The sequence below is a fragment of the Sminthopsis crassicaudata genome, chromosome 1 (assembly GCF_048593235.1).
Source record: "Sminthopsis crassicaudata isolate SCR6 chromosome 1, ASM4859323v1, whole genome shotgun sequence".
Taxonomy (NCBI): Eukaryota; Metazoa; Chordata; class Mammalia; order Dasyuromorphia; family Dasyuridae; genus Sminthopsis; species Sminthopsis crassicaudata.
The window spans coordinates 608,380,491-608,406,177 of record NC_133617.1 but is presented as its reverse complement, the minus strand read 5'-3'; the positions used below and the strand labels follow the sequence as shown (position 1 = coordinate 608,406,177).

At 32.3% G+C, this 25,687-nt stretch overlaps 1 protein-coding gene across 1 annotated transcript in view; it reads left to right on the top strand.

Moving 5' to 3' along the window:
• Window positions 1–25,687, top strand: part of NDUFS4 (NADH:ubiquinone oxidoreductase subunit S4) — a 124,896-nt gene that overhangs the window by 29,735 nt on the left and 69,474 nt on the right. Inside the window, exon 3 of the mRNA XM_074282536.1 lies at window positions 15,912–15,981. Coding sequence (XP_074138637.1) covers window positions 15,912–15,981 — 70 coding nt within the window. The remainder of the gene's footprint in view (window positions 1–15,911; window positions 15,982–25,687) is intronic.

Sequence of the window (25,687 nt, the reverse complement as noted above, 5' to 3'; positions counted from 1 at the left end):
TCCACTGAACAAAACAACTGTTTTAAAGACACGATTGGCTAACTGTAGAGTTAAAAAGGCTAACTGAAGAAAATAATTCATTATTTGTTAGGATTTTACTAGGTGCTATGTCATTGTCTGATACTTGACAGTTCTCTAGCTCAGAGTTCACACCTTTAGTTGAAACCTTTAAAGGTGTTTACTCATTGGTTCTGTAGGGAGTTCCCACAAGCTCTCTCTGGGAGGATGTAAGGAGCCAGAATTCAGGAAGGAGAGGTCATTCGAGATTCTACTGTGGTGCTGGCTGGGGACACTTGGAGAAGAGCAGATTCACAAGTCTAAAGGAAAAGCCTGCTCATGGACTTCCAGGAGATTCACAACTAGGATTGAATTCTGGGAAACCCAAAATCCCACACTCTTGGAGGCAGAGTCTGATTCATTTCTACGTCTACCTTTGTGCTGGCTGGAGGCTTTGGATTCAGGGAGAGCTGGAGAGAAGATTTGGAAAGAGACAATAAAGGACTTTAACTCCTGGCTGTATTTTGGGAATGCCAAGGCTGGCTCCAGAAGCTCTCGAAGAAACCTCCCAGAGAACGATCACAATATAGAGACAACAGAACATCACATTTGGCGCCCAACGTGGAGCAAGGACTTTTGCTTATCTTGATTCTGGCTGATTCTGAGTCCTTCAGGGAGCTAGCCCAGACTTTGCAATTATTAATTAGAATTGGACAGATGGAAGTGAATGATTCGATGAGACATCAAGAATCAGTCAAACAAAACAAAAAAGAAAAGAAAAGAGAAAATGTAAAATACTTCATTGGAAAAAGTTCACCTGGAAAATAGATGTAGGAGAGACAGAGCCTGGACAACATTTTTCTTTTCTTTTTTTTTCCCCCCAACTTCCCCTCCTTCCCCCTACCCCTTCCCCCAGATGGCAAGTTGACCAATACATGTTAAATATGTTGAAGTATAAGTTAAATACTATATATATGTCCAAACAGTTATTTTGCTGTACAAAAAGAATCGGACTTTGAAACAGTGTACAATTAGCCTGTGAAGGAAATAAAAAATGTAGGTGGACAAAAATAGAGGCATTGGGAATTCTATGTCATAGTCATCTCCCTGAGTTCTTTTGCTGGGTGTAGCTGGTTCAGTTCATTACTGTTCTATTGGAACTGATTTGGTTCATCTCATTGCTGGAGAGGGCCACGTCCATCAGAATTGATCCTCATATAGTATTGTTGAAGTATATAATGATCTTCTGGACCTGCTTATTTCACTCAGCATCAGTTCATGTTAGCTGGACAACATTTTTCAAGAAGTCATCTTAGGAAAACTCCTTGATATCCTAGAACCTGAGGGTAAAATAGTCATTGAAAGATCCTTCAATTTCCTCCTGAAAGAGACCCCCACAATGAAACTTCCAAAGAATATTGTAACTGAATTTCAGAATTGTCAGATCCAGGAGAAAATATTGCAAACAATCAGAAAGAAACAATTTAAATAGCAAGGCACTATAATCAGAATTACCCAGAACCTAGCAGCTTCTACTTTAAAGGATTGAAGGGTCTGGAATATGATATTCCAAAAGGCAAAGGTTGGACTACAACCAAGAATGAATTACCCAAAAAGAATTAATCATTTTTTTTTTAATGAAATAAAGGATTTTCACTCATTTCTGATGAAAAAAAGCTGAACAGAAAATTTGATTTCCAAATACAAGACTCAAATGAAGCATAAAAAGATAAAAATGAAAACAAAACAAAACAAAACGGTGTTTTTTAGATGTCTAATTGTTTACATTACTACATGGGAAGATGAACCGTTTACAGGTATTGAGAACTGTATCTTTGTCAAAGTACACTTAGAACCTGTGGTATAAGTTGATTTTATGTGATATAAAGAAGAAATTGGGGTGGAAAAGGATTGTACTGGGAGATTAGGAAAGGGGAGGTGAGTAAAATGAATAAATTATTTTACATGAAGAAGCACAAAAAGCTGTTATAGCTGAGGGAAAAAAAAGGGAGAGGAATTTGGCTTGAATAGGGAATAACACATACTTAATTTGATATAGAAATTTGTCTCAAAATGACTAAGGCTAGTTCCAATGAAATTGTGATGAAGAGAGCCATCTACACCCTGAGAGAGGACTGTGGGGACTGAGTTTGGATCACAACATAAAATTTTTACTCTTTTTATTATTGTTTGCTTACATTTTCTTTTCTTAATCATTTTCTTTCCTTTTTGATCTGATTTTTCTTATGTGGCAAGATAATTGTATAAATATATTTACATATATTGGATTTAGCATATATTTTAATATTTAGCATAATTTTAATATAATATTTTAATACATATATTGGGTTGCTTGCCATTCTGTGGGAAGGGTGCTAGACCCCCTTTCCCAAATTAACTAATCAGAGACATCTTCAGGTACAAAGAGAAAGCATTTATTTAATCCCTGAAGGAGGCCCAGGCATACACCTGGGAGCCATCCCAGCTCCTGCCATGTGCTCCTGGAATCTAGCCAGCTTTTGCCTCCCCTGGACTTAAAAGCCAAAGACCCTTGCCTTTTAGGACGGAATCATCCTTGACCAATGGCCATCAATGCTGACTGCCTCCCACAGGTCATGTCACTTCCTGCAACTTCACTAACTTCCTGCATCCCAGTGTTCAAGATTCATCTCTCCAGAGATCTTGTGACTTCCTGAATTCCAAGGTTCACCTGGATATAGGGATCACGTGACTTAAGCCCAGTCCCACAAACTTGAGAAAACTTCATCCATTCAGTCCCATTCACCATATAGGGGAGGAGGTAGGGGAAAGAAGGGGAAAATTTGGACATAAGATTATGCAAGAGTCAATGTTGGAAAATTATCCTTGCACATGTTTTGAAAATAAAAAGCTTTAATAAATAAAAAAATTTAAAAAAAGATAACAGCAACAACAACAAAAAAAGAAATTTGTCTCACCTTTTAGGGAAGAGGGAAGCTGATAGAAGGGAGGACAGAAGTAGAAGGGAAAGGGATAAGAAAGCAACGGTCTGAAAAAAGGTAGGAACAAATTGAAGGTTGTGGTCAGAAGCAAAACATTGGTGAGGAGGAAAAGAGAGAAAAGCATAATTTGGGGAAAATAGGATGACGGAAATACAGTTAATAATCTTAACTGTGAATATGAATGGGATGAACTTTCCCATAAAATGGAAGCAAATAGTGTGGATTTAAATCAAGAATCCTACAATATATTGTTTATAAGAATCACATTTGAAGCAATGAGATACGTACAGAATAAAGATGAAAGACTGGAACAAAATATATTATGCTTTAGCTGAATTAAAAAAAAAAGCAAGGGGTAGTGAGTCTGGTCTCAGATCAAGCAAAAACATAAATCTAATTAAAAGAGATAAAGAAGAAAATTATATTTTACTAAAGGATACCATAGATGATGAAGTAATATCAATACTAAAAATATATGCACCAAGTGATATAACATTCAAATTTTTAGAGAAGATAAGTGAATTGCAAGAAAAAATAGACAGCAAAACTATACTAGTGGGGGATTTCAACCTCCCTCTATCAGAAATAGATAAATCTAGCCACAAAATAAACAAAAAAAGAAATTAAGAAAGTGAATAGAGTTTTAGAAAAGTTAGGTATGATAGATCTGCAGAGAAAATTGGGGATAGAAAGGAATATATCTTTACTGTCAGGGATACACAGTACCTGCACAAAAATTGACCATGTATTAGGACATAAAAACCTCAAATCAAATTCAGAAAGGCAAAAATAGTAAATGAATCCTTTTCAGATCATGTGCAATAAAAATTATGCACAATAAAAGGCTGTGGGAAAATGAACAAAAATTCATGGAAAACTAGATAATCTAATCCTTTTTTTTTTTTTGAGGCTGGGGTTAAGTGACTTGCCCAGGGTCACACAGCTAGGAAGTGTTAAGTGTCTGAGATCAGATTGGAACTTGGGTCCTCCTGAATTCAGGGCTGGTGCTCTCTCCACTGCGCCACCTAGCTGCCCCTAGATAATCTATGGATCAAACAGCAAATCATAGAAACAATTGATAGTTTCATCTAAGAGAATGACAGTAATGAGACAACATACCAAAACTTATGGGATTCAGCCAAAGGAGTTCTTAGGGGAAATTTTATATCTCTAGAAGCTTATATGAATAAAATAGAGATTAGGGAATTGGGCACACAACTAAAAAAACTAGAAAAAAAGAACAAATTTAAAACCCACCACTAAATAGCAAATTGGAAATTTTGAAAATCAAAGAGATTAATAAAATTGAAAGTAAGAAAACTATTGAACTAATAAAAGAAACCATAAGAGTTGGTTTTATGAAATAAACAACAAAATAGATAAATCTTTGGTTAATTTGATTAGAAAAAGGAAAGAAGAAAACTAGATTGCCAATATTAAAAATGGGAAGGGTGAACTTACTACTAATGATGAGAAAATTAAAGCAATAATTAGAAACTATTTTGCCCAGTTGTGTGCCAATAACTCTGACAATCTAAGGGAAATAAATGCTTACCAAAAAAAAAAAAAAAAAAAAAAAAAAAAAAAAAAAAAAAATAGATTGCCCAGTTTAACAAATGAGAAAATAAAATACTTAATAGTTCTATTTTAGAAACAGAAATTGAACAAGCTATTAATGAACTTCCTAAGAAAAAAATCTCTGGGACCAGACAGATTTAAAAGTGAATTTTACCAAACATTTAAAAACCAGTTCATTCCAGTACCACATAAACTATTGGAAAAATAGGGGAAGGAGTCCTACCAAATTCCTTTTATGATACAGAAATAACATTGATAACTAAGTTATTATAGACCAATTTCCCTAATGAATATTGATGCAAAAATGTTAAATAAAATATTAGCAAAGAGATTACAGCAACATATCACTAGTATAATTTATTATGGCCTAGTGGGACTTATACCAAGAATGCAGGGCTTGTTCAATATCAAACTATCAGCATAATTGATTTTATCAACAGCCAAACTAACAGAAATCATATATAATGATCTCAGTAGATGCAGAAAAAACATTTGACAAAATACAACACCCATTTCTATTAGAAACACTAGAGAATATAGGAATAAATGGAGTTTTCCTTAAATTGATCAGTAGCATCTGTTTGAAACCATCAGCAAGCATCATATGAAATGTAAAAATTGGAACAATTTTCAGTAAGATTAGGGGTGAAACAAGGTTGCTCATTATCACTACTGTTATTCAATATTGCATGAGAAATATTAGTGTTAGCAGTAAGAGAAAAAAAAGAAATTAAAGAAATTAGAATAGATAATCAAGGGGGAAAAACTATCACTCTTTGAAGAAGATGGATGTATCCTAGAGAATCTTAGAGAATCAACTAAAAAAATCTACCAGAAACAATATCAGCAAAGTTACAGGATATAAAATAAACCCACAGAAATCATTGGCATTTCTGCTTAGTACCAACAAAGCCCAGCAACAAGAGGTAGAAAAGAGAAATTCCATTTAAAATAACTAGATAATATAAAATGTTTAGGGTGCTATCTGGCAAGACAAAGCCAGGAACTATATGAGAAAATTACAAAACACTTTTCACACAAATAAAGTTAAACCTAAACAATTGGAAGAATATCAAATGCTCATGGGCAAACCAAACTAATATAAATAAAAATAACAATTCTACCTAAATAATTCTACTTATTCAGAACTATACCAGTCAAACTGCCAAGAAATTACTTTATGGAGCTAGAAAAAATAATAACAATTCATCTAGTAGAACAAAAGATCAAGAATTTCAAGGGAATTAATGAAAAAAAATTGCAAAGTAAAGCGACCTAGCTGAACAGGAAAAAGTGTCAATTATCAAAAACCCAATCGATACTAAGAAATAAGACTAGTGGATCAGTGGAATAGGAATTGACACTATTGTCAATAACTATAAGTAATCTACTGTTTGATATACCCTAAGACTCCAACTTCTGGGATAAAAACTCAGCATTTTGACAAAAATTACAGGGAAAACTGGATGACAGAAACTAGGCATTGATGAACATCTGACATACTATACCAAGATAAGAATGAAATGGGCACACAATTTAGACATAAAGGATGATACTATATGCAAATTAGGTAAATAAGGGATAGTCTACCTCTCTGATTAGTGAAAAAGGGAGGAATTTATGGCCAAACACCTAGAGAACATTATGAAATGCAAAATAGATAATTTTGATTACATTAAAAAGTTTTTGCACAAACAAAATCAGTGCAGCTTGGCGAATATGGAAATATGTTTAGAAGAATTGCACGTTTAACCTACAGTGCATTGCTTACTATCTAGAAGAGAGAGGAAGGAGAAAAATTTGGAATACAAGATTTTGCAAAGGTGAACATTGAAAACAGCCTTTGCATGTATTTGGAAAAAATATTTTTTATTTGATATTTTATTTAAAAATTTAAAAAATATTTATTTAAAAAATCAATGCAGCCAATATTAGAAGTCTGGAGAAAAATTTTTATTGCCAGTGTTTCTGATAAAGGCCTCATTTCTAAAATATGTAAAGAATTGATTCAAATTTATAAGAATACAAGCTATTCTCCAATTGATAAATGGTCAAAGGCTATGAACACATGATTTTCAGGTGAATTCTTAATGCCATTTATAGTCGAATGAAAAAGTGCTCTAAATCACTGTTGATTAGAGAAAATGAGGTACTACTTCTCACCTCTCAGATTGGCTAAGATGACAGGAAAAGGTAATGATAAAAGGTTGGACAGAATGTGGAAAAACTAGGGATATTAATGCATTATTAGTGGAGTTATGAAATGAACTATACATTCTGGAGAGCAATTTGCAACTATCCCCAAGGAGTTATCGAACTGTGCATATACACTTTGATCCAGTAGTGTCACTGTGGGGTCTGTATCCCAAAGACATCATAAAAGAGGGAAAAGGACCCACATGTGCAAAAGTGTTTGTAGTAGTTCTTTTGTTTTTAGTGGTAAGGAACTGGAAACTGAATTGATACCCATCAGTCAGGGAATGATTGAATAAGTTAATGGTATATGAATATAATAGAACATTATTGTTCTATAAGAAATGATGAGCAGACTTCTTCAGAAAAGCCTGGTCTTATATGAACTAATGTTAAGTGAAGTGCACAGATCAAGAGAACATTGTATATAGTAACAGCAAGATTATGTAATGATTAACTGTGATGGACTTGGCTATTTTCAACTGTTTTATGATTCAATACAATTCCAGTAAACTTGGGATGGAAAATCCATATTCAGTCTCCACAGTTCTCTTTCTGGAAGGATGGGGTCACCTTGTATCTCTTAATAGAAATAGGGAAGTTTGGAAAAGGGTTGAACAGATATTGATCTGTTTTTAGACCTTTGAGATTCAGATGCCCAAAGGATTCCTGATGAATTTTATTTACCATGAATTCTCTGTATTTCCTGTTTATATCATCTTGCCGTTACAAAAGAAATATAAATTTTCATGTCAGCAACTTAATGTATAAAGCATTAAAAAACTTCTTTTTTCCCCCTTAGATAAGATTTCCTCCTTTTCTCTCCTTCACCCTACCCCCCATTTATAGGGTCTATGTGATAGGAACTTGGTCCATGATTTCATTAGTATAGTTCCCAATGAGGAACTTCCTCTTCCAATGCAGATGGGTAGTTGCTGAGGTTCTTATTATGTGCCAATCAGTGTGGCATAAGAAAGGCAAAAACTGTGCCTTTTCTCAAAGAATTCACAGTATATTGAAACAATATGCAAAAAAACTTAAAAAAAAAAAATATATATATATATATATATATAGAACATTCTAGCATTCAGGGGGATCAGGAAATGCTTCTTGTTAGAAGGTAGGATTTTAGTTGAACCTTGAAGGCAGCCTAGAAATCTAGGGAGTGGAGATGAGGAAGGAAAGAACTCCAGATATGGGGGTACATACAGTCAGTAAAAATGCCTGGAGTTTGGAGATGGAGTTTCTGATGTGAGAAATAACAATGTTAGTGCAATCAATGTTAGTGGATGGTAGAATATGTAGCAAGAAATAAGGTGTAGTATGACTGGAAAAGTAGGAAGAAGTCAGGTTATAAAGATTGTTAAAAGGCTAACCAAGATTTTGACACTATTTGAAGGTAATATATTCCTGAAGGTAATAGCATGTTGATGGACTTACTGACAATAGCTAGAATGTGTTAGAGACAGGACTTAAACTTAGGTCTTCTGGCCAGCTTTCTAGTCCCTACAGCACCTTTCTTCTCAACTTACCCTTTTAATACATTGTAAATATCTTGCCAATTTTTTAAAAGATTCATTTCTCAAAGATAAAATCATGAAAACATGATTTTCTAATGTGTAAAAATGTATCAAGTTTATATGTTCTTCATGATCTCTCACTTTCCTTTTTGATTTACTTTTTCACTTGACAAAATAAAAACATCGGATTTAATAAGGGTATTGCCTTTTTAGGCCTTAGCCTATTTTTGTTTTGTTGTTGTTATTGTTTTTACCATTCAGCTATTTATTGTTAATGTACATATTGCCCTTTTGAAAAAAGGTATCTAATTTCCTTCTGCTCGTCTCCAAGAGGGGGTGCTAAATGATCAAAGTCAGATTTTTTTTTTCCCCCAGGTTAATTATACCAATTTTTCCCCCAGGTAATTATATCAATATACTGTTTTACAAATTGTATTTAGAAAATATTAACATGACTTATTCCATAGTGGTGAAATTCATCTTCAGTAGGTAGTTCAATACTTTGACAATGTTTCTTAGTATATACTTTTCATAATATTATATCATTTAGCTTTAATGTTGCTGATTTGCTTTAATTTTATTCGTTGACTTTATAATTTTTTAAAAATATATATTGGGTTTATTAACTTTCTGCTTTTCTATTTTGTTAATGCATGTTTATAAGGAAACATCTTTTCACTTCCCCCTGATTGCTGCTTTAGCTGCATTTCAAAAATTTTGACACTGTTTCACTGCTATCATTTTCTTTTACATAGTAAATTATTTCTGTAATTTGTTCTTTGCCTCCCTATTATTTATTATTTAGAATTTTACCATTGTCTCCATTTGGATCGCTTATCTTTAATTTGTGGTCCCCAAGTCAATTTCTATTTTACTGTGTTATGATTCATAAATGATGTATAAACTATTTCTATCTTTTACATTTGTTTTTAATATTTCTGTGCCTAGTACATGGTCAGTTTTTTGTAAAAATTTCATTCTCTTTTTAATTTTCTAGTGGATATGGAGTTGTCTTACATTATGCAAATTTCCCTTCCTTTGTATTTGTAAATCTTTCTCCTGATAAATGTGCAGAACCGGTTGTTTCTAAATTGAATTATTAAAATCAGCCATTATGTATATTGGAGTTTTCAGCCATGGGTTTTTTCTAGAAAAGTTTTCCTATGTTTAGAAGTTTTGAGCAGTTCTTTTTTATTTTCTGTATCATAGTGTTAAGGTCTTTGTCCTGTTGTTTAGCTTGTCTCTCTGCTTCCTATCTTCAAGATATGCTTTGATTGCATAGGAAAAATAATTTCTTTTAATGTCATTGCATTTTGCATCTCTTCTTCCAGATTTCCCTTCATTTCTATTTGCATTTGCAATCTGTTGTTCTTTCTTTTGTTTCTTTAGCAAGACTTGCCATCACAAATTCCAGTTTTTCCATTTTGCCTATGTAGGCTATAAATTCTGCTCTCATTTTTCTTTGGAAACACTTAGGAATGGTATGTTTTAGTTCCAAGTTCTTCTCAAATTCCAAAGGATCCTCTGTCTTATCAAATGTGGGACCATTTTTCTGTTTACCTGAATTACTTACTAGCCCTAGAGACCATATTTCCTCCTTTTTTTCCTTAATGTTTTCTGGGTTGATTTATCTCCTTATGTTTAAAGTTTTCTTTCTGAGGTCTTCAATAATTTTCGTCTGTCCCATTCCTCTCCTCCCCCCCACACACACCCCCTCACCCCCCCCTACCCCCCCGCCAGTTTCTCCCATTGTTCTTTCTTATTCCTTCTCCTCCAAAGATGTTTTCTTGGTGCCCAGATGTCCAGATGGCTCCACCTCCTCCCATGCTTGACAATTCATGTTTCACTGCTCTAGGTTTCTATTCTCAAGTGAATTTCAGGTGGACAGAAATGATAGCTGAATGCTATGTTTTCACAGGCTTAGTAGAGTGCTATACAGTACTTCCTGGGAGAGTTGTCCTATTCTGGTGTCTCATCCCCATTCCCTCTGGGGTTTTTGTATTGAATCTTTTTTTTTTTTTTATACATTAAGAAGTAGAAATGGGGCAGCTAGGTGGCGCAGTGGATAGAGCACCAGCCTTGAATTCAAGAGGACCCGAGTTCAAATTTGGTCTCAGACACTTAACACTTCCTAGCTGTGTGACCCTGGGCAAGTCACTTAACCCCAGCCTGGGGGGGGGGGGAGAAGAATAAGAAGAAGTAGAAGTAGAACTTCAGTATTTCATGAGAACATATCTTCAGAATTTCAGGAATTGATCACACTTGTCCTCTCAACCTTCATTTTTTTGAGTATAGTCTAAGGTTTTTGTTTTTTTTTTTTTTTTTTTTTTTTTTTAGGTTTCTTCATATGGTAACTTTCCATTCATGGAAATTTCAGCTGCTCTTTTCTGGGCTTTCTGTAGCTCACTTGCAATTTTCTTGAGGAGGTAGCAATTAGAACCACATTGTGTATTCCAGATTTTGATTTAAGTTTTTATTTGATGTGATGTTTTCTGTTCTGTTTCCAGTGTTTTTCCCTTATAATGTAAGGGCCCTGTCTTCATCCTTCTCCCTTTCCCTCTTCCTCTCTCCCTCTCCCTCTCTCCTTACTTACCTTTTTTGGTTTAGCAAAATGCCAGCAATGTTTTTAGGCCACAGGCTTTAGTGACTTCTGGGTCAAAATCAATAGCTCAGATCTTTGGAGCACAGCAGGAAATGTTTCTCAAATGCTTTACTTTACTCTCTTATCTATGCTAACATTTTAAATGCCACTTTTCTGATCACTCATGATCAGTAATTTTTACATATATATATATATATGTAATATATAAAACTTGGAGATTTCCGTATGAACTTATTTGAAAATTCCTTGAAATTTTAAGAGAGCGATACACTGATTTGTGAAGAACTCTATCACGAAAATTTCTTGATAAAAGATTTCTTATATTTTCTTTTCTGCTTTTTAAACCAGTTTCTTTTCAGTGACAAATCCTCTCTGACTCCCTCCTAATCCTTTTAAATAAATTAATAAACCCTTATCTGCCTAACTGACTTTTAAAATAAATGGAACCCAGGCAAAGATTTTTGAATTTGAGTTCCTGCAAGAAAATAGTGGCTGAGTCTAGTTATCTGATGTAAAATTCAGTCACAACATTACTTTGCTTAAAGTCATATGGGGAACAGATTTTTGGTTCAACATAAGGAGGAACTTTATAATAATTATAGCTTTTCAAAAAAAAAAAAGAAATAAAATGATCATTACTTCACAAAGCAGCTTGGCAGTGGAAACATTTAAGCACAGATTGAAGAATGGCAAACCTATCCCCAATCTGACATGAAGTTTCAGAGAAGATTCTGACACCAGATAAAGTTCTAAAGTCCCTTTCAAATTGAAAATCATGATTTTACATGGATGGTCATCAGGGGCCTCACTTTGAGCAGAACCTGTCACTTTAAAGATATATAAATAAAAAGCCTTTTGAAGATGTAATAAAATAGGCATATTCCCTCTGTTCTTAAATCTCTGGCCCAGTGCTGACAATTCATAACTTTGCAGCACTGATGCTATAGGGTTTTTCTGTAGTACTGATGAGATATCATGACTCTCAGACAGTTTTGGTTCCTGAAGGGTTGCTGTAGCACTGGCTAGTTTGTGCTACCTCATCAAACTTCTGTAGTCTGGAATCTGAGTCTCTACACAGCACTGGAAGGGATGAGGAAGAAAGGAAAAATAGGGATTTGTTGCAAATCAATGTCATATAGTCTCACTTGAAGAGGTAGCCTTTCTCCTTGCCAAGGAACAATCTTTTACAGTTACAAAGTGGTGTCGTTTCCATCCCATCTTTGACAGATGGTCCCCTTTATCGTCTCCACTCTTTCACTAATTTTCATCCTTCCAGATATACTGGTTCTTAAAAACATTCCCATGTCTCCCTCATACTTAGAAAACCTTTATTTGATCTATTTTACTACCTAGCTTCCTTTATATCTCCATTCTTGTGGTTAAAGTCTTCCAGAATAAAATCCTTATTTCTTTTTTTCTTCTCACTCTCTTAATTCTCTTGCAGTCTCATTTCCAGCCTTATTATTCAATTAAAACTACTTTCTTCAAAATTGCTAATGATCTGAATTGTCAAATGTAATGGCATGTTTTCCATCCTCATCCCCTTTGATCTCCTGAAGACTTTGGCATTGTTGATTGCCCTCTTTTTCAAAATACTCTTATTTCTCTAGATTTTCAATAAATTGCTTATTTCTAGTTCTTCTTTTCCTGTCTGACCTCTTTTCCTTTACTGGATCTTTATCCAAGCCATATATCCTGTCTGTGGGTGTCTTTTAATACTATTGCCTGGGCTCTCCTATCCTCTCTGTATAATATTTCACTTGGAAATATCAGCAGTTCCCATGGATTCACTTAGCATCTCTTATGATTTTCCCATCTATTTATCTAGTCTTAACCTCTCTCCTAGCATCCATTCTTGAATCTCCAAATTTCCATTGCATGTTGAATTGAATGTCCCATAGATAGCTTAAACAACATGTCTTGCCTCTCCCACATCGAAACTGTGCAGCCTTGGTTTGGTTACAACCTATCAGTGCCTTTAAGGAGTTCTTTTAAGATTTCCAAGTAACAAATAAGTTGCCAGTGGGCAAATTCCTATTTTGGTGAATCCGTTGGCCAAGCTAACGAATGAATGAATGCTAATGCTAATGAATGAGTTCGTGCTGACTGGAAATACTCAATTGCTACTGCTTTTAAAAATATCTAATTATGGAAAAATAGAACTAGATCTAAAAAGGATACAGCTTTTTAAATAACTCAAGATTCAGTTTCCTAATATTGCTAAGAAATAATATAAGCTAAATCTATCTTTATAGAAAATAGAATTTCAAAAGTAGAACATGGAATTAAATGAATAAATACATTGACTGTTTTGCCAAAAAACAAACAAGCAAACCCCAACATACTTTTTAAGACTTCATTGAAATTGTGTCTTCCTAATGATTTAAATCTAATTTACCATCTGTGGAATCCGGAATGACTATATTAAATAGTTCCAAAGAGTATACATTTTTGATCTACTCTGTTTTATCATTTATGTTAGTCGATTTCAATTTTTAATTGAATCTTTTAAAAATTAAACTATTATTTTTTTCTCTTCTGAATTTTGAATCTTTACTGTCCCTTAACAAGAATTGCTTTCTCCCTTTTATAAATACAGATTTGCCATTAAACCAATTTTACTAGTTTTTCTACTTAGTTGAGAGATAGCAAAATGGATAAAAAGAGCTGGCATTATAGTTAAAAATACCTGGGATTTAGTTCCATTTCTTGACACATACTGACTACTACCTCAATGCCCTAGGTTAATGCTATGGACAGCTTGCCTTGGTAGAAGCTTCTTCTTTGTTGGGCCCTGAAACCCTAATTCCAGCCCTTAGCCTAGTCTGTATATTTGCTTAAAAATACCTTTTCTTGGTTTTTTTTTTTTTTTTTTTTTATTGTTTCCTTCCTTATTACCTTACAGCTCTTACATTTCATATTCTGTGGTTTTTATTCAGCCTTAATATATATATATTTTAAGTCTCTCTCTAATGGAAGAGGGATTAATCTTTACTTGATACCAGAGGATAGAACTAAGGGTAATTGCAAAGAGGAAAACTTAGAATAAATTTGCAATTGCTAGAGTCTCTCTGAAATAGAAATATGCTATTTGGTTCTCTCTCAATGGAGATCTTCAGTAAAGTTTGAGTGCCCAGTTCCTGGCTTTGTTGTAAAAATGATTCTTTTTTCTGTTAGTGAATGTGTCACATACTTAGATGGTGCTGAAATTGCTTCCAATGCTAAAGTTCTCTGATTGATAAATCCCTACTACCAAATTTGGAGGGCTATGTTCCCATGAACAAATTATATTTTAGTATTCTGACATCTTTACTTACGTTACAGACATTATTTTAAAATTAGTTTAATGCAAGATGTAGTATATATTAATCTTTAAATTGTATATCCTTAAAATCTATATTGTGTACATTCTTAAGCAGTAAAATTTCCAAAATGATGTCTTTTTCCTACATTAGACTTTAGAAATAGAAGATACTACAAAGTAGGGCATAGTATTTGTCTCCTTCAAATATACATATTAAGAAAATGGAGGCCTAGTTTATAACTTCTCTAATGTGATAATTTTAATATTGGATACTTATAATGAATCATAGGTAATAAACTATATGAACCTAATTTGAGATAGAATCACCTTCAAATTTTTGTACATTGTAAGTGAAACAGTTTTGCGTTATCAGTAATCATATCTGAATTTATATTTTTGTAACATGAATTTCCTTTAGGCAGATCATATATTTATTGAAAATTCAAATTTCCAAATTTGAATTCAAATATATTTATTGAATTTTACACAGTGCAATACTACCTAATATCTCTTATAATATTAAAAATAGTTATGTTTGTATGTGTGCATATATACATATGCAAATTTATATTTACATACACATATATAATGTTTTCTGGTGTAAATTTGTTTTTCATTTGACATGTTAAATGGTAATTTTATTTTCTGAAAGAAATTTGTAACTAATTTAGGGAAATATAAATTAGTAATATTCTAGTCAATCCATAAACATTGATTAAACACCTAAATAGGTGCTATAGTAGCACCTAATATAGTAAAAATGAGACATATAAAAAGAGCTTCCAGTTTAGTGAAGGAAACCACAATTATAAATAAACAAGCTTTACGTTGCATAAATAAGAGAAGGAAGTTACTAAGATTGTTACTGGAAAATAGTATTAGAAATTAACTGTCACTAAGTCAAATATCCATGGCAGTTCACTAATAGAAAGTATAAAGTATTGTTGAAATAGGAAATCTTAGTTTTAAGAATTTTTTGTGAAGAATACAATGTAAAGGAGCTAGATTTTTTTTTTTTTTAAATACTGAAAAATTTCCCTTCATTTATTGGAAACAGTTGATAATGATCCATTTTACATTTGATAAGTGTATCATTTGTTTAGGGTTAGAAGTTATATTAAAATGGTTCTTATTTGAAGACTGCACATTCTTGTTTCAATTCCATTTCTGAATCTTTAACAACTAAACTTTTGAACTAAAATAGTTGTTAGTTCTTTTAAAATAATTGTGAAGGTTGTACCTTGTTGTACTATCTTGTATTTTAATTCTAATGAAAGTTTTTTGGTTTTAATATCCCATTATAAAACTATATAGTTGTACTTTACTCTGTTAAGATTTTTTCCTTCTGATGCCATCATTTAGGGGTCAGAGTTCCAGAATAGTTGCTTCAGCTTTTTATTTTCTGTCTTTTCTTGACAGACTAGCTACTGTACATTCACATAGAGCAGTACAGTCCTTGCCACTGGCAGTCTCTATGTGACATAGAGCCTGTAGACTGACATAAAGTTCAGCCTGTTGTGAACTGTTAAGTGGGAGCCTGCCAAAAACTCAGCAGACAGAACTAATTGGGAGAAAAAGGATTTTTGTGCCCTCATCTCTCCTCTTTCATTTTTTTTTTTTTTTTTTACAAGACGGATATTGTTAAAGTAACTTGTTTATGTAAGATTTGTCTGCCTCTATTTTCTCATTGCATGAATCATTTTTAACTTCAAGTCTTACACTGCAGGTCACCTGAGCACTTCCACATGGAGGCTGGCAAAGGACCAAGCTCAAGACACGCAACTCATCAGAGTTGATGAAAAATTGGTAAGTTTTTTTTTTTTTTTTTTTTTGTTTTGTTTTGTTTTTAACAACATACTATTATGATTTGCCTTCAGGTTAGTTCTGCATAATAAGCATTCAGCCTGGCATTCTGTGCTTCTTAAGAAAAGAAATATAAATTTTAACTTCCAGATTTGTAGTATGCTTTAAACAGAAACATTAGTAAACCACAAGAAGAATAATCTGTGTATTAAAGTACCATATGCAGTCACAAACACATATATTAAGCAACACATATGAGTTGTGAAAGGCCTAGATCTTAGTGGTTATATTGTGGTCAAGTTGCAGTGAGTAATTGATTTTGTTTTTGTTTTATAAATGTACTATTTTTTAATTCCCTAGTTTATATATCCATTTAATGGAATTGCAATATATTTGCCAATACTTAAAATATCAAATGTATTAAGTTTTCCTTTTTTAAAAAGAAATAGTTTAAAGAACCATATCGTTTCTGTATACATACCTCATTTCTGCATATGCATGAAGGTTAGATTACAACTAGAAACAAATGCACAACATTCTTCTGTTAATCAGTAGCAGATTAGAATTTTGGCATCAGTCTCTTATAAAATTTTTCAATGTGTGGTCTGTTACTTTAGATGCAACCTGATATTTATGCTTATATTCTACAATGGCATAATTTTTGTAAAGCTTCCAAGACTTCTGGTGAAAATGTGTCATAGCATAAACCTGTTTTTCATTGTATTTTTGAATTACTGTTATGGAATACACGAATGTATTACTTGATTATTCCCTTTCTGTTTGTTTTTTAGCCATATATTACTCACCTTTGAGCAGGAAAAGATACCTAAAATATTTAAAGCAGAATGCTAGAAGTTTACATTCAGAATTTAATAGTTTCCCAAAGTATAACAAATGTATATTTAAATAATGAATATTTAGGATCTTTTACTTGGCATATTATATCCAAAAGTCAAACTTTATGTACTTGACTTTATTAGTTTAGAGAAATTTAAAACTGATGAATTAAAATGATATGCATACAGATATAATATGTGTATATAAATTAAAATGTGGCATTTTAAATTTTATATAGATTATAATCTCATGTTAATTTTATATAAAAGCAGTGACCTTTTAGTACTCAGACATAGCTTTTGACTTGGCCTTAGAATCACACATAATTCATGTCCTATAAAGGTTAATACCAGTTGTGCTTTGGTTCATAATATTTCTGTGTCCCTGGGCATGTAGCTTGAATTTACTACATATAGTTTATAAACTTTGGGATGATACTATTTCTCTCATTTCACAAATGTCACTAAATAAATTAGATTGAAGTCAGCAAACATTTATTGAATACATATTGTATACCATATGTTTTATCTGCTTTCTAAGGTGCATAAAAGGATTTAAAATTTTTTATCCTGCTATTCAGTGGCCTGTTTTGTGTTATAATTATTTTTAATGCTTTGTTGAAGTCATTATTTTACAACTGTTCTCGTTTCTTGCATGTAGATCTATCAAACTTTTTTATTTCCTGAAATATGACTTAAAATTAATTTGAATTTTTCTTGCTTCTGTTTGGTTTTTACTTTTATATTTAATCAGGTTAATAAATAGAAATATTTTATGTTATTGATATAACTTTCCCATCTGTGAAGTGATGACATTGTACTAGGTTAGGAATTCTTAACTTTTTTCTTTCTGCCATGTACCCCATTGGCAATATTGAATTCTAGAAAAAATGTTTTTGAATGCACAAAGTAAGATATATATATATATATATATATATATATATATATATATATATTTATATATACTTACAAAGGAAATCTATTATATTGAAGTAATTATTAAAAAAAATTTTTTTATAAAAACAAAGACAAATTCACATGCAAAGTGCTAATAAAAACCCTTGGACTACATATTCCTTACAAGCTTTTTAAATTCTAAATAGCAAATGTTTCTGTTTAGATCAGAAATGGTAATTGGATTTTTTTTTAAAATTAGGTTGAAGAGTCTATTCCTTGCCTCAGTTCTTACCTAGTTTTAATCACTAAATTAATGTTACCTCAGTCAACCCTAGCTTAAAAAAGCCAAGGCCTACCTAGTCCTTGTCTAATCATCTTGAGCTATATCTGGCCACTGGATCCAGATAACTCTGGAAGAGAAAATGAGGCAGGTGACTTTGCACAGCTCACTTTCACTTAAATCCAAGTCAGTTGCATGTCATGGTATTATCTTTCTGATGTTGTGGTCCTTTTCAAGAATGAAGGATCAACAACAATAACAACAGAACTGTGGCTCTATAATAAAATTATTCACAGAATCTCAAAACTTGAGAATTATCAAATCTAAATTATGTGAGAAAAGAATTCCTTCTTGATAGGTGATTGTGTAGCCTTTATGGATCCTTTCTATGGAAGGGGAAATCTATTGTCTCTCAAAGTAGGCAATTCTACTTCTTGTATACATATGGAAACTGAGGCAAATTAAATAACTTTCTCAGAGTTACATAGGTAGTAAATGTCTGAGGCCAATTTTGAACTCAGGAAGATGGGTCTTCCTTATTCCAGGCTTGCTGCTCTAATCAGATTTGAGAATCATTAGCTTAGAGGATGATAATTGAATTCCTGAGAGCTGATGAAATCACCAAATTGAACTAGTAATTGAAGGAGAACAGGCTAGGGCCCAGGGTAGAGCTTGTGGAACACCTATAGTTAACAGGTTTACCTGGTTGAAGGTCCAGCAGAGAAAATGTGAAAGGATGGTTAGAATAGCTGATAGGAGAACTTAGAAGAGAGTTTTTCCACAAAAACTTAGAGAGAAGAGAATGTGGAAAAAGAAGTATAGTTGACAATATTAAAGCTTCCAGTAGGTTAAGATGTGTGAGGATTGAAGAAAGGCCATTAAATTTGACAAGCAGTTTCATTTGACATATGAATTCAGAATATGTACTGCATAAAGTTAGAGAGTGAGAGAAAAGGAATAAAATAGAGGAAATCAATTGTAGACAGCTTTCTCAGGGAGCTTAGCCACAAAAGACTATTGAGAAGATATGAAGTGATAGCTAGCAGAGATAGATGGATGCAGTGAGTTTTTTTGTTTTTTCAGGATAGTGAGACATTGGGAATGTTTTTAGGGAGTAGGGAAACAATCAGTACAAGGTAGAGATTGAATATCGAGTAGAGATGATAGAAAGGGCAAACTGTTGGACAAGACACTGAAATAGGCAAGGAGAAGAACCACCTTCTTCTGTGAGACCAGGAAAAGAGATAGTGGCAAAAGGCACCTGAATGATATGAGGTGAGGACAGAAAAAAAGAGAGCCCTTGGCTAAGGGTCTTACTATTTTTAGTAAAATATTAAGCAAGGTTCTTAGCTAAAAGGTTAAAGGAAGGAGCTTGAGGAGGAATAAAAAGGTTTGGAAGAGCCACTGTAGTGAGTGAAGAGTGAGTTAATTAGGGAAGTGTAAAATAATTGCATTGTAACAGTGAGAACCCAGTTAAACTTATCTAAATTTGTAAGGGATCAAGTCAACACAGTTTTGTGATTTTTATCTCATATGTCTTTATGATCAGTTGGATACTTTATAAAGATGACTTTTCTTCTTTTTCTGTGAAAGAGAGAAGAGAGGAATGGTAGCTCCTTTTGCAGCAGGATAAAGAAACTTGACTTTACCCCAAAGGCAAGAAATGGAATGGTATTTTTCCTCTTCCTCTAGGAAGCTGGAAATCAGGCAGAAAACTTAGCAGGATAGAATACTCTTTTTCCTCTTACCTCAAAGGAAGAAGGCTGGTGCTTATAGAATGGCATTTTCTCTTCTCAACAAAAGGCAGAGTTCTTTTGAAAGGAATTTTTTTAGTTATTGTGTATGAGATATTTGATGACGGTTTATTTTCAGCTTTTAAAAAACATAAAGAAGTACCTAGCATGCATAAAACATCAGTTCTCAGGAAACATGCACTTGTATTAATGACCTCTTTGCCAGACTTCTGTTCCCACACTTTAGGTACATAAACAACCTTTAGTAATTCGTCCCCACTTTGTTCTTCAGATCATAAGCCTTCAACAAGAAAAGCATACAAAGTCTTTGTTATAAAGATTTTAAAGTCTTCAAAAAACTTACTTGGGAACATAGTTTTATAATTATTTTGTACCCCATACACCTATAGGTAATACTCATAGATTTTAAAGAAAACATAAATTATTATTTTTGTGATCCTTAGCTTTTGTTGCAGGGAATAGTCAGAATATGAAGAGGGGTGCTTTTCTTTGCCCTTGTACTTCATTAAAATGGTAACAACTGTTTTATGTCTTACATTCTCCATATTCTTTCTTCTAGCACCTTTAATGAATATTTAAGTGTGGTGATCTTGCTTACTATTTTTTACATTAACTTGGACTGTGAAACAAATATTTGTAGTTTTTTTTTTTTAATTAAGATTGTCGAAGAGTGAGGCACAGTGATATGTATTTAGGATTTTCAGTAGTATTAAATTTTAAAATGCTTCACTCTGTCATATTTGCTTTATATTTACTTGTCACTGATATCAGACAAGTATATTTATTAACACTACTGAAAAGACTATTAGAAGGCTGCCATTTTGCTTTTAATGAGTTAACAAAATATTGTCATTAATTTATTCTTAGCATATCACTTAATTTAAAATCTTCATGTTACTGGTATTCTTGCTAAATACCAGTGGTTATATAGGATGTACAGGTTTCTAACTGTATTTTCTTATAATTTCCTATGTAATTGTTTTAAGCTTAGAAGCACCATACATTTAAATTGTTAAAGGACATCCATCTGTAGAGAGTAGATCTAATTTTATACATGCAAGTTTAACACATAAGTTTTACTTAAAACAGTCTGATGTTTTTTGTTGTTAAGTATAAAATTGTTTTATTTTGTTTTTTAAAGAATTGGGAGTAAGGAAGGAGATGTCATTTATAAACAATTATACTCTTCAACAATGAGATTTATTTTAAGCAGTCTGACCCCTTTTGAAAGTGTTTTTAGTAGGTAGATAGATATGAAATGTCATTCCCAGTTGTTGTTATTAATTAGTGTACTTTGTTTCATGGCAAGTAGGTCCTTTTTAATTAAAATAATGCCTGACTTTAGACTTTTACTACTTGCTTTTTTTTTTTTTTTTTTTTTAATATAAGTAATTGCTATTAGATTAAGCAAGTAACACAAGTAGTGAGCTCAACTGGCTGGATAGTAATACTGCTTTTCAGAAGAATGTCTGCAGGCAATGCATTATCTACCATCAGAAAAGTTTTTCTCCCACTAATAATTCTAATAAAGAAATGCTTGTCTTATGATTAGAATAGCTTTTATGAAAGTGCCTGATTTTAACAAGATTTCAATAGAAAAATTGTTTTTTTTTCCTGCTTAAGTATGCTTATGTTACTTTTGTTTTTGAATATAACAGATTTTAAAGTTAATAATTAGTTTTTTAAAAAGGATACAAGATAGAATAATTAGTTTTAAAAGAGGTGATGGGAAAAGATTATAGACTAAATTTAATGACTTAGATTTGCATTTTTTTTTTTTTTTTTAAATAAGGGTCAGTTTTCTTTTGGTGTATGGTAGCGGTATCTCTAGTAGATTATTGGAAGGGGGAGTGTCTGCCACGATTGGGCTTATACAACCCCTTCGCATCTCAAGTGTCTGTTTTGTCTGGACTTTCCTCACGCAGCATTCTTGTGCAAAAATGTCAAGGCTTTAGTCTGGAGCACTGGGTCAAAGGATATGTCTCTTTGAAGGGGAGACAGGAGTTTTTTATGTTTTATTCACTAAGTAGTATTTCATTTTACATCAAAGAATAGCAGCCTTGAAGAGCCTACCATGGTGGCAGTTTAGCATGTGTTTTTTTTTCCCCCCTTTAAAAACTTTTACTAAATATTAAAAAAAAAAAAAGTTATTCCTGAGACTTTTTCCAGCCTACAAATATGTGTGTGTTCAGAAATGAAATAGTTCAAATGGAAGAAAAAGGAATTTTCACTGGAAAGTTAAATTTGGGGTAAAAATTTGGACCAAAATGATCATTTTAAGTCTGATAGATTTTTATGCCATACATTATCTATTGGGAAAAAAAAAAGGTGAGTGAAACTTTAGAACCTTGGCTTTAACTCAGTACAGGAAGGAGGGACAATTCCTTGGGACAAGAACAATTTAGGGCAAAACAATTATTTTTTAAGACTTTGAGGTCACCATTTGGTATTTTAAGATTAATCATTGTTTATGATCAATATAAAAAATTTCAAAATAAGGAATAGATGAGACTTCAATAAAAATAGATTAAAAATTAAAAAAAAACAGTTTTGCTAAATAACAAATAGGATGAGAGGTATGAATTCTATTGCTGTTAATAATTATTATTTTTTCATAGTGTAGAACATTAAGTAAAGTTTTTTTAACTTTGAATATTTTCTATTAGAGAACTGATTACATAATTGCATAATTAACATGCATATACATATTTTTTGAGTGACCCATTTTATGAATGAATATTTCTTTTTAAAACCATTGATCAGCTTGCATAAATCAAGATTAACAAATTCTTTAACTGGTAGCAATGTTTCTACCATCATCATTTGATTTTTAATTTTATTTTGAAAGATAGTATTTATAATTAATATACACCTCTTAATTATCTTCATAGAAGTAAATTTTAACATATATTTCTCATTATCATACATTTTTACAGTGTTAATTAAAAATGCACTCATTTTCCTCATCAAACTGTAGAATGAATTATCTACAAAATTAATACCTAAAAGTAAATGAATAGATTTTGTATATTCATATACGTAAGGATCTATCTATATATATAATATATATATATTTTTTTTAAATTAAGATAACTACTAAAGTTAGAAAAAGAAAATAAGATTTTACATTTAGACCAAAATCAAGAAACCTTTGGCATTTGAAATAGAGAATTATTTCCCTGTATTAAAATAAAAAAGGAACAAAAGCTCTTTCCCCTAAAGTATTCATCCATCTCTTTTATCATTGGTACTTAAACAATTAAAGCAGTATTTTTCCTCTTTGTTCTTGCTTGGAACACATGAACAAATGACACTGCTGGAGAACTGAATTGGAATGTTTTATCTGTTGAAAGCTTAAAAATCCTGTGTACCAATTAGCCAAATACAGTGAAGGTTTAAATTGTTAGTAGCCACAACGTCTTTAATGCATAGATCTGTAGTATTCTTTATAACAGTTCTTTATTGTCTATCTCTTTTAAGGAGAGTAATTGTGTCATTTCTTTTCTTGCTTTTAACTACCTGCTGTGTATGGAAATTCTGCATGTTATTTTGCACTTACTTTTCAATATTAAAAATTCTTACATACTATTTATTAAGTAGAAGTTTTGATTTTCACAACATGGAGGCCAGATAATTATTTGTATGTTAGGCTTTGATTTTTAAGATGATGAATAATTTTTTAAGAAGTTGCTACTATAGCCCCTCTTAGTAATTAAGAACGCATTCCCACAACTACATTGATTTAAAAAATATATTATAAGATAGTATGTGGTGAGAAAGAAAGCATTGGCATAAATTTTAGAACTAGACAAAACTGCAAATTATCTAGTTCAACCCTTATATTGAGATTTATGTGTATATGTATGTGTGTACATATATATATATAAACATAGGCAACAAAGAGCAGGGAGACCAGTATGGTAAAGGAGAAGAGAATCCTTGAAGGATAAGAGGTGTGGGGCAAGACAGGAAAACCTGTAGGATCTTAGATTTAAATGGAAGGGTGCCTAAGTGGACACTAATATCTGGAAAAGGATGTAATTTGCCAGAAACGCCCAGGTGATAGTGACATTTATGACATAGAAAATAACATTAGAAACTGTAGGAACTGGTAAGTAGGAGAGACTGGGACTATAGGGAAAGACCTGTTGCAAGTGATATTTGTGTTCAGTCTTTCAGGAAACTAGGAATTTTAAGAAGTCAATATGAGAAGGAAAGCATTTAAGACAACAGAGACAGCAAGTACAAAGGCACAAATAAGGGAGGGAGATATTGTGTGATTGAGGGCAATGGTGTATGTATATGGAGAAATAAAAGATGTGGAGAAAAAAATGACAAGATTTGGTCATAAGTTGGATATGTAGAGTAGGAGTAAAGATAAAGAGTCAGGGGTGGCACTAGTCTTCTGATATTTGAGTAGCTGTCATCTGTAAATGGAGATTAGATGTGTTATTGTGGGTCACAAAAGGCAGAAGTAGGAGCATTGAGTAGAAATTACAGAGAGGAAAATTGCAGTTCAACATAAAGAAAAACTTTTTCATAATTAGAGGTTTAAAGAAACACAGTGATCTCTCTTGGGTATAAGGAGCTTTCCATATTAGAGATTCATTAAGGAAAAAATTCTTACTTAAAATATGACTATGACTGACATCTGAGGTCTTTTCCAACTTGGAAATTTTGTGAGAAGCTGTTTTCTTGTGTCTTTGGATAAATCCAATAAATTGTACACAATTAGAACCCCATTAATTAGGATTCCTGATTAATGTATTTGTATATGTCCCAGTGTACAACAGAGTGTGTTGTAGAGTGTATGCTTATTTATTTGTTGAATTGACTCTAGCTTGTTTTGGAAGGTATTTATGCACGTTTTCACACATAAATGTTAATATATGTGTATTTTTGAATGTGGAATATGTATGTGTATATACACATATAAACACACGTATTCACTTATTCAAATATGTGCTGTATATGCATGTATTTTTTCCATATGTTTTTATACTTACTTAATGATTGATTATGGTTGATTTAATTTTTGAAAAATAACACTATAACTTAGGTGACTTAGCTAGATAATGCCAAAACTCAGGAATTCATAAAAAGGTCCATCTAAACAGTAAAAAGATCTGTTTTTATTATTTTCTTTACTTTTTAAATACCATTTTTTTTCACTTGGAAAGCAGTAGCATTTTGAGTAAATAATCTTCTGAATAATTAAGCTCCATAACAAATCATTTCATGTGTTTAAAAAGAAATTTGAGGGAAATTCAGTTTAGAGTGATTACTGATAAAGACTGGAAATGTCTTTGTCCTTAATCCTTAGAAACTGACTTTGGTTTAGCTGCTGTCCCTCAAGTAGGTGCTGATTAAGTTTTATGTATCTGGGCTTTCAAAATCCACCTAAACTAATACTAAATATAAAGGCTTCAAAGATATTTGGAAAGACTTGTATGTATTGATATAGAAAAAAGTAAATAAAATCATAAGAACATATATAATAACTATTCAAACATATCTCCATTCTTTCTTTTTTTTTTCCCCCAATCTCATTTTTCTCTCCTCTTCCTATCTGTATCCCTTCTTTTTCTTTTGCTATTCTCTTCCTTTTGCTTCTTATCCTCAGATATCTAAGGAAGCTATAGTCTGACTAATCTGAAGAAAAGGAAGGAAAGTAGCAGAAGTTACTATCTGATTCTTTCATTGCTGTTACTGGATGGTTTTAGTCTATGCTCAGGTGTTAGTAATTAGGAGTATAAAGTGATATGTATAACCTGCAGTATGATTGTTGCTTTGGTGATATATTCAACAGAAAATATTGAATCCAACATAAAAAGACAATGAAATGTTGTTCTTACTGTTATAGGATTTGTGTCAGTTCAGCAGTAATTTAGGAGCTTTTATTCCACTAAAATTGGTGAACATTACAGAGGTAATAAGTAGCA